Below are 9,607 nucleotides of genomic sequence, written 5' to 3'. Positions count from 1 at the left end.
TCTCCCTGGAAACTGACTCCTCCCCTCAGACCTGGGGTGGAAGGTGTTGTGTGTGCCCAAGTGTACATCTCTCCCTGCACCTATGGATCCTGTGGTAATCCCCCGCAGGGGTGCCACATTCCCCCCTAGTTAACTTCGGTCCTCCGGGACTGAAACATTATTTTTTTTTTTTTTAACAAAGATAACATAACATTAACATTTATATTTGTAATTTGAACAGAGTCTCAAAAATAAAATTTACAATAACCATGGATAATGGGAAAGATGGATAACCAGTCCATACAACGCTAGTCGATCTGCTGTAGGCTGTTAAAGGGAAAGTGTTTTTGCTACCACCAATCCTGTGGCTTCGGTCCATTCTTAAAAATTTTCCAAAAGTTTCAGACGTCCAAACAGGTAAAGTCTCTTTAGGCTTAAAGATTCAAATAGACTTAATAATTCACAATACACAACAAAACATTTACTACGTGTGCCTCGGCGCAAGGGTCCTAGGTACTGCAGGGGCCTCTCCCGTTCATAAGCACTGTAGGCCCTTTGGCCCTGGGGTCACCTATTGGCCAAGATTTTGCTCTCCCTAGACAACTTCTTACGCCAACTCTACTCACCCTTTTTTTATATTGTGTACCTGGTGTAACCTGTTTTGGTCTACTCGTCACCCTTCTATATACTGACTTTAACTATATATTTACATTTTTGAACCTATTTACATTTCCCTTTTGTTATGGTTTACTCCCTGTATCTGAGTGGTGGGTGTCCAAAATTAATACGTGATGACCTCCGTAAAACTGGTATCCCACTGGTGCGTAAGCCTGGTGTGGAGCGAACACTACTTACTGACTCATCTGTTGGTCTACGTAGCACAGGTATGCCGGAGTGTCTTCCCAATCCCCTAGTGGGAATGGCAGGTACACCGATTGCAGGATTCCCTAGCTCGGCTGCAGCAGGTGGTTCTTCTGCTCTTGATCCTTCTACTGGTTGTGGGAATGTCAACATGTGAATTAAATATGCTCCTTCTATTTGGGGCCAATCTGCGGGTAACTCTCCTAAGATTGTCTTAATTGTCCTTTGCGTTTCTTCTTCTGGTATGGGACAAGGGATATATCCTTTTTGTTGTAAGGGTTGAGGACACTTCTTTAAGTGGTCTCGGGACACTGTTGCTGTTGTTTTTCCGTTATCCTTACTGATTAGACAGGTTTTCTGGTTGTCAAAATTGGATGGTAATACAGTGTAAGGTTCTTCTTCCCATTGCTTATCTAGCTTATGAAGTCTCTTTTTCCTTTTCAAAACCAATTCTCCGGGGGTTAACGGGATTCCTTGTGCATTTTTATTGAAATTGGTTTCTTGTCTTTCTCTGGATTTTGCTAGACTTTTCTCAACACACTCTTGTATTTTCTTGTATTGTTCTGTTCTTCTAGTATCCCAATCTGCACTTGAGTGGTCTTCCTCATGAACTTCAATGCCCATTTCAAAGTCCACTGGCAATTTTCCTGGTCTCGCTCTCATCAAGTATGCCGGGGTACGATTAGTTGAACTTACTGGGATGTTGTTATAGATGTCAATAAGATCTGGTAATTTCTCTGGCCATCTGATTCTGCCTTCCAAGGGCAGAGTCTTCATCAATTCTATTACCACGTGATTCATTTTTTCGCACATTCCGTTAGTTTGGGGATGGTAAGGCGTGGTACGAATTTTTTTGAATTCATACAAGCTACAGAACTCTTGAAATATTTCTGCTTCAAAGGCAGGACCCTGATCTGTCAATAACTGTTCTGGATATCCATGTGGCCTGCAGAAATAAGCTTGAAAGGTTCTTGCTGCTGTCTGAGCTGTCAAGTCCTTCACAGGAGCTACCACTAGGAATCTGGAATAGTGGTCCACCATGGTAAGAGCATAAGTATAACCTGATCTACTGGGTGTGAGTTTGACATGATCCAAGGCTACTAGTTCCAAGGGCTGTTTGGTTATGATAGGCTAGAGTGGTGCTTTCTGGCTGTTACGATCTCCTCTTCTTAATGAGCATGGGCCACAATTTTTACACCACTTTTCTATGGAAGACCTCATGCCAATCCAATAAAACCTCTCACGTAACAGTATTTCCAGTTTTCTCCATCCAACGTGTCCTGCTCCATTATGGTACGCTTCCAATACCATTTGGACTTCTCTCTTTGGAACCACAACTTGCCATACCATTTCATGTGTCCTTGGATTGATATACCATCTGCACAATTGGTTTTTATAGATAAATAACCTCCTTCTTTCTTTCCACAGGTATTGGGCCTCTGGGGAAGCATTCTTCTCAATTTTGGAATCCGGTTGGGTTACCAGCCTCTTCACTAGGCTCACTGCCGGATCGCTGTCTTGGGTTTCTTTCCATCCATAATGAGGCAGTGGGTTTAGTGCAACATCCTGACGGTTCTGGTAGATATGGGTTTCTGTCATTTTCCATTTTCTACTTTTATGGAAAGCTGGAAGTTCTATTTCCTCCAAGTCATCTGTTTCTTCTTCAAGCCCTTGCAAATGTACTTGAGGGTTTCTGGAGAGGGCATCAGCATTTGCATTTCCACGGCCTGTTCGGTACTTGATGGTAAAGTTGTAGTTCGATAGCCGGGCCATCCAGCGCTGCTCCAATGCACCAAGCTTTGCAGTATCCAAGTGTGTTAGCGGATTATTGTCCGTAAAGATGGTAAATTTTGAACCTGCTAAGTAATGCTTGAACCTCTCCGTGACTGCCCAGACAAAGGCCAGGAACTCCAACTTAAAAGAGCTGTAATTTTCCGGGTTCCTCTTGGTAGGTCGAAGTCTTCTACTGGCATAGGCAATTACTCTTTCCTTGCCTTCTTGTATTTGGGACAGTACTGCTCCCAGGCCTACATTACATGCATCCGTGTAGAGGACAAATGGTAGGTTATAATCTGGGTACGCCAAGATTTCTTCACCAGTCAGGGCCTGTTTCATTTGTTGGAAGGAGTCTTCTTGTTTCTTTCCCCATTCCAATGGCGGCTCTGCAGACCTTCTCTTCTTAGCTTGGCCTACTAGAAGATCTTGTAGGGGCTCTGCCATCTTCGTGTAGCTCTTAATAAATCTTCTGTAATACCCGACCAAACCTAAGAACTGACGTACCTCTCTGACGGTGGTCAGCCTCTGCCAGTCCTGGATAGCTGTCACTTTTTCCGGATCTGGTGCTACGCCATCCGCGCTGACCACATGCCCTAGGTATTGGACTTTTGGCTTCAGCAGGTAACATTTTGATGGTTTGAGTTTCATTCCATACTTTGTTAGAGCTGTAAATACCTCTACCAGGTGTTCCAGATGTTCTTCATAGGTTTTGGAATACACTATGACGTCATCCAGGTATAAAAGTACCGTCTCAAAATTCCGGTGTCCCAGGCAGCACTCCATGAGTCTCTGAAACGTCCCCGGTGCATTGCATAACCCAAATGGCATGCTATTGAATTCGCATAGGCCCATTGGTGTTGTGAATGCTGTTTTCTCCCAGTCTTCTTCTGCAACGGAGACCTGCCAATACCCACTAGTGAGATCTAATGTGGAGAAATACTTAGCCGTCTTTAATGCAGCAAGAGATTCCTCTATCCGGGGTAACGGGTAAGCATCTTTGTGAGTGATCTTATTGACCTCCCTGTAATCCACACACATCCTCATAGTGCCATCCTTCTTTCTGACTAAGACTAAGGGAGCCACCCAGGGACTACAGCTATCTCTTATAACCCCGGCCTCCTTCATGTCCTGCAGCATCTCTTTAGCACACTGGTAGTGGTTTGGTGGGATGGGTCTATGTCTCACTTTAATCGGGGGATGATCTCCTGTGGGTATGTGATGGTGTACCCCTTTTATCCTCCCAAAATCTAATGGATGCTTACTGAATACTTGGCTAAACTCTTGTACTACCCGGTAAACTCCTTGCTTCTGGTGGTCGGGAGTGGCATCAGTCCCTATGTGCAACTGCTGACACCACTCCACCAGCTGTCCCTTGGGGTTGTTGTCCTCCGTCTGACTTGACGGGGGCAAGGGCTCTAATGTCTGTATGTTGTTATTACTGACAGTGTACAGCTTTGCTACAGTAGCATACCTGGGTAGTTTCACTTCTTCCTCACCACAATTCAACACACGGATTGGTACTCTTCTCCTGCGTACATCCACCACCCCTCTAGCTGTCAGCAGTGTAGGTCTATGCTCTGAATATACCGGTTCTACAATTGCCTGGTATTCCTTTCTTCTGATACCCATAGCTGCTCAACACCATATCATCATTTCACTGTTTGGTGGTAATACAATGGGAAACGGGTCCGTTACCCGCGCACTGCCAATCACCCTCCCAGACAGATTTACCTGTTGCTTGTGAATTAAGGCACGGATTTCTCTTTGCAGGACACTCCTCCGCCGAATGCCAGCAGTGTCTGTAATCTGTTGGAGTAAAAACATCACTTCTTCAAGGCAGTTTTCAATCACATTAGTACCAAGCACCATGTAAGGACATTTGTTATTGGGGTCATCTTCTACCACACATAACCCTTGGTCTCTCAACTTCACCCTCCCCAGCTTTATTGTCACCTCTTTAAACCCCACCTGATTCAGTGGTTGACCATTAGCTGCTAAAATGACAAGACTAGAGTCTGGGGGGCTAAGATCAGCATCAGACCAAAATTGCTTGTAAAGGATATGTGGGATGGTGGTGACTTGTGACCCAGTGTCCAATAGGGCCGATGTGGGGATTCCTTCTAGCGTAATGTTGAGGTATGGGCGGCCTCCCACATACTGACTACGCCAGTCATATGGGCCCTGCTGTTTTATTCCTGGGGGTTGGCCCTGAGACCCAGGAATCTCGGGTTTAAACGGTGGCCCGGTTTGTTGCAACGAAGGCAAACGGGTTGTCCTGAAGAATCCGTGTGGTCGGAGGCTCTGCGTCGGAATGGTGCGTTGGTCCCCTGAACGGGCGACTTGTTGATCCCCGCCACGGGCGACATGGCTCTGCGTTGGAATGATGCATTGGTCCCCTGCACAGGCGACATGAGCTTTCTCCTCATCCACGGAACGTCCTCAGGGAATTCAGCTACCTGGATTTTGCTTGGTGGTTGTGCCTCCGGTCTGGCTTGCAAGAGTTTTAACACGTAGTCCATGTTTTTGGTTAGTTGTAACACCTGATTACGTAGGTCATCAGCAGATTTGGGTGCGACAGCTTGTCCTACCGCTTTTACAGAGTCTTTAGGGGTAGGCTCTAAGTTCATGTGAGAGGTATTAACCTGCCAGGATGGGATTGCAGGTTTTGCAGGTAATGGGTCTCGTAGTACAGTTATAGCACGGTCCTTTAAGGTATTAAAATCCACATCTGGATGATCTAGGATTCACATGTGCACCTGCTGACGGTGAAAGTCTGATCTCAACCTATTCATAAACTGTTCTGCAAGCAATTTATCTTCATCTTGCACACTTGCTGGATCTACCTGTTTTATGGACCGGAGTGCCGCTTATAAACGTAGGGCAAAGTCTCTGATGTTATCTTGCGGTCTCTGCTTGCATTGGTAGAATAGCATCTTTAGTTCAGACTGTGTGCATTTTTCAAAAGCAGCTTTGAGCTTATCAAACACATTTTCTATAGAGTCTCCATCAGCATCGCTCCAAGTCTCAGCTTCTAGCTCCGCTGCACCTATTAATTGTCCTTGCACAACGGAGGCTCGCTGCTTTCCTGTCATTGCATACATGTCCAGCATCGCACACATTTTACGTTTGAAAGCTGCTAAGGTACCGGGTTTACCTTCATACATCGGTAACCGTTTGGCCCCTGGTACATACGGCAAGGCAATTGGCATTATCGAGGCCATCGCTCCAGATGCTGCGGCTCCTTCACCAGCTGAGGAACCGGCTGCTGCTGCGTCTTGGGCATCCCCTACCTCAAGGTCTCGGATATTGTTTGCTTCACTCATGACGGTGCCCCCCTAGTTAACCGTTGCCAGCCGCTACGATCAACTCCTTCGGTGACTATCCTCACGCTTCTTTAGCCGCGCAACCCCGACTCTCTCCGCTCTGTGACACAGTTTAATTTCTCTATGACGCAGTAATTACAGTACACAAACTTTCAATAAAGTCCAATTTAAGCACACAGTACCCGGTTCTACCGGGCCCGGTATCCTGTTCGTGACGCCAAACTGAGTCGGTCGACAGGGTAGGGGTACTCGGATACCGGGATGGATGGGTTACTTGTGTGGGGATCACGGTTGGTCGGTTCCCGGTTCCGTGCCCTGGACCGTCAGTAAAGGGATGGGGGTGAAGATGATGGGAGTATTGTGTCCTGACGCCTCCTGAGGTAACTGGTGAAATCGGTTACCAGCGCTGTGTATGGTTGCTGAGGTGATCGGCATACGGCTTGTACGAACGCTATAGGCAGTAATGTCAAAGTAGGCACACACACACATTAAGTCTTTGTTCCCGTACCTTTCTTTTACTGATGTCCGGTAACAGGTACAGTTCAGGAGGGTAACCAGGTTTTCGGTGCAGGTAGAGATATTCACTCTGGAGATTTGTGAGGCCTCCTCTAACACTGTGTGCGTTGTTTGGGATCAGTCCTGCCTTAAGCTGAACCTGCCACCTTTTACTTTCTTTGGGGTCCTTCTCCACAATTGACATTGAGGACCTTTCCTTGGGGCTACCAATTCTCTTTCTGGGCCCCTGGTCCTATACTTGGTCAAGTTTGGCGACTCTTTCCCCTTCTTCTTCTGGGGGAGTAGATCCTCCTGATCTGTCCGGGTTTTCTATGCTATTCCTGAACTAATAGCAATCTCGGACTCCGGTGTCCGGATGAGCTAAAGGGATAATAGTTTTATCTCTTTCTTTCTCCTTCTAGCCTCCGTCCCTCTCTCTAGGGCGCTTTCACAACACAGACCTGTTTCCTAGTTCAGGGCTTAACTGGTCCTCAGCCAACAGCTCTCTGTCTCTCTCCTCCTTCATCCGTCTCTAGACCAACTGCCGCTTTGCTGTCTCCCTGGAAACTGACTCCTCCCCTCAGACCTGGGGTGGAAGGTGTTGTGTGTGCCCAAGTGTACATCTCTCCCTGCACCTATGGATCCTGTGGTAATCCCCCGCAGGGGTGCCACACCCCTATACCCACTATTAGGGTGCAACACTGTAGTTGTAAATATGGTTACCTGGTTAGTGGTCAATTCAGATCTTTCACGTCCCCTGAGCTGAACCCCTAGCAACACCTCTGGTGTTATTCTATGATAATATCATACAAAGTCAATGACCTCTTCAGTTCTATGCCATAATACTACCAGTGTTTGTTTCTGTAGTAATTACATGTCTACGTGCTTGCTTTTATACACCTGTTTGCAATGGATATGGCTAAAACTCCCTTAGCTCAATATTTAGGAAGACCGTCCACATACACATGTAATCACGTGGTCACTTATAACTAGTAAATAAATGTCGGAATTCACTTATATTGCATCATTTATCATACAACCTGTCTATTGATAGGATCTGGGGAAAATTATTGGATATTTATATATTATTTATTTATCATGCTTTCCTTATAGCGCCATTCATTGCCATAGCGCTGTACAGACATCATCATCGCTTTCCTCATTGGGGCTCACAATCTAGATTCCCTATCATTATGTCTTTGGAGTGTGGGAGGAAACCGGAGAACCCGGAGGAACCCCACCCAAACACGGGGACAACATACAAAGTACTTAGTAGGGCATCCAATTTTATAAAAAACGTTACTACAATACACAGAAAAGTAGTTTTGTGTATTTTGAAATTATCGTAACATTGATAGTGACACCGTGGCCATCTGTGTGGGCAAGCATGAAAAATATGAGGAAATTTGCCTACTGTGATATACTGGTTTCCTCCCCATAAGATGTTAGTGCAGCTGTGTATCTGAGCAATTAATGTGTGGTTAGAAGCTTAGTTTCCTTCATGCAGCGCTCTACTTCCTGTAGATCATATTCAAGGTATATGTTGAACGTCCTCTATTATTAGTCTTTCTTCTCTTCAGCTATTCTTCCCTTATGGACCTGACTGAAGAATTACCTGACAGTGGACGCCTCTTACTTCCCTCCGTATTTTATCTCATAATTGCTCCTCTGATATCAGACTCAGTACTACAGACACAGTTGTAACTATCACTAGATTGTTTTTACTTTTATATAGTTTTTGTGCACATTTTTGCCTCAAGTTGATTTTTTTTTTCGCCTGGATTTCACCATACCTTTTCTCTACTCTTGGACATAAATGAATTTATCTTGAGCCATAAGGAACAGTAATTTGCTTCTCAAATGTTTAGCACCTTCAGTTATGGCCTTTATCTTGAAGCTCCTTGGGTATGGAGGGGAAAAGAAGCGTCTAGTGGAATGTCCATGGCTCCGTCGGGATGTTAACCCAGAACAGAACTGGGAAGTCCTCACTGAGCTTGGAGATGGGGCGTTCGGAAAAGTCTACAAGGTAAATACTATAAATGAGTATAAGAAAAATACAAGGCTCTCTATGATAGTGGGTAACGGCCTGTAGTCCAAGGCTGGTTTTAAAGGGTGGTAGACAATTGCCAAAAGTCTCTACTTTCTTGGGTCCCCCCCAAGGATGAAACTATGAAGAGCAACCTAAGAGTGGAGTATTTCCCTTTCAATGGCAAAATTATATGGCCAAGATATGGTAGATCATTTGGAAATGTTATGGGTGCGGTATTTCGGAATTGGATAGTGGTATTGTGTGAGCAATGTTTGGCAGTTTTTCAGATATATACATTAAAATAGATAGATGATAAATAGATAGATAGATAGATAGATAGATAATCCAAAAGATGAACTCTAGTTAAAAAACATAATCTCAGGCTTTTAGCTTAAAATGTATTGCAAGACACTTATCAGTTCTCGTGTTGTCATGGAGAAAGCACTACTGAATTTTTTTTTTGCTATTGTTATATTTCAAATTATAGCCTCAATTTTCTATCTTGTATCAACTGCCAGAGACCTATATTTAAAGCGGATCTGTCACCAGATCTAACAATACGAACTTCATACATTATTACATAGATGTTTTAGACCTAATGAGGCTGGTGTACTTGTTTTGAAAATGGAATACCAAAATGGCTGTATAATCCATATTGACATTTTTGTTGCCTGATATTTATATATTTATAATTTTGTTGCATAAAATATTTATTTTAATATCCTGATGATACAGTCATTCTGACTTGCCTTTTTAAGTATATGTGATCTATATAATAATGAATGCAGTTTTTATGTTATAATCTGTTGACCGATGCCCTTTAGGGCTCGTGCACACGACCATAAAAAATGGAACGAGTGCTATCTGTCGTTTTGACGGATTGCACTCCTTCCCATGTTATTCAATGAGGCCATGCACATGTCCGGTTTAACTCTGAATGGAACGCACTTGGCCATTCAATTCTATGGGCCCGTGAGGAAAATTGGACCATTCTCAGATGACATCTGAGTGAGGTCCGATTTTCATGGACTGACTGAATGGAGCAAATGGAGAAACTTTTTTTTTTATTCTCCACATCCAAGAAAATCAAATACCACTATGATCACACTCTAACCAGAGTCTGATCAGAATGTGATTAGCATAA

General features: G+C 44.3%; 1 protein-coding gene across 1 annotated transcript in view; it reads left to right on the top strand.

Annotated features, from left to right (window-relative positions):
* Positions 1-8,068: 8,068 nt before the first annotated feature.
* LOC141166723 (uncharacterized) overlaps positions 8,069-9,607 on the top strand; it is a 101,608-nt gene continuing 100,069 nt past the window's right edge. The window contains exon 1 of the mRNA XM_073653680.1: positions 8,069-8,460. Within this exon, the coding sequence (XP_073509781.1) occupies positions 8,314-8,460 (147 nt within the window). The 5' untranslated portion in view covers positions 8,069-8,313. The remainder of the gene's footprint in view (positions 8,461-9,607) is intronic.

This window comes from Phyllobates terribilis, unplaced genomic scaffold (assembly GCF_046119375.1).
Source record: "Phyllobates terribilis strain yellow unplaced genomic scaffold, ASM4611937v1 Scaffold_11__3_contigs__length_659146591, whole genome shotgun sequence".
Lineage (NCBI taxonomy): Eukaryota > Metazoa > Chordata > Amphibia > Anura > Dendrobatidae > Phyllobates > Phyllobates terribilis.
Note: the sequence above shows the minus strand (reverse complement) of the source record. Positions and strands in the feature narration are given on the sequence as shown.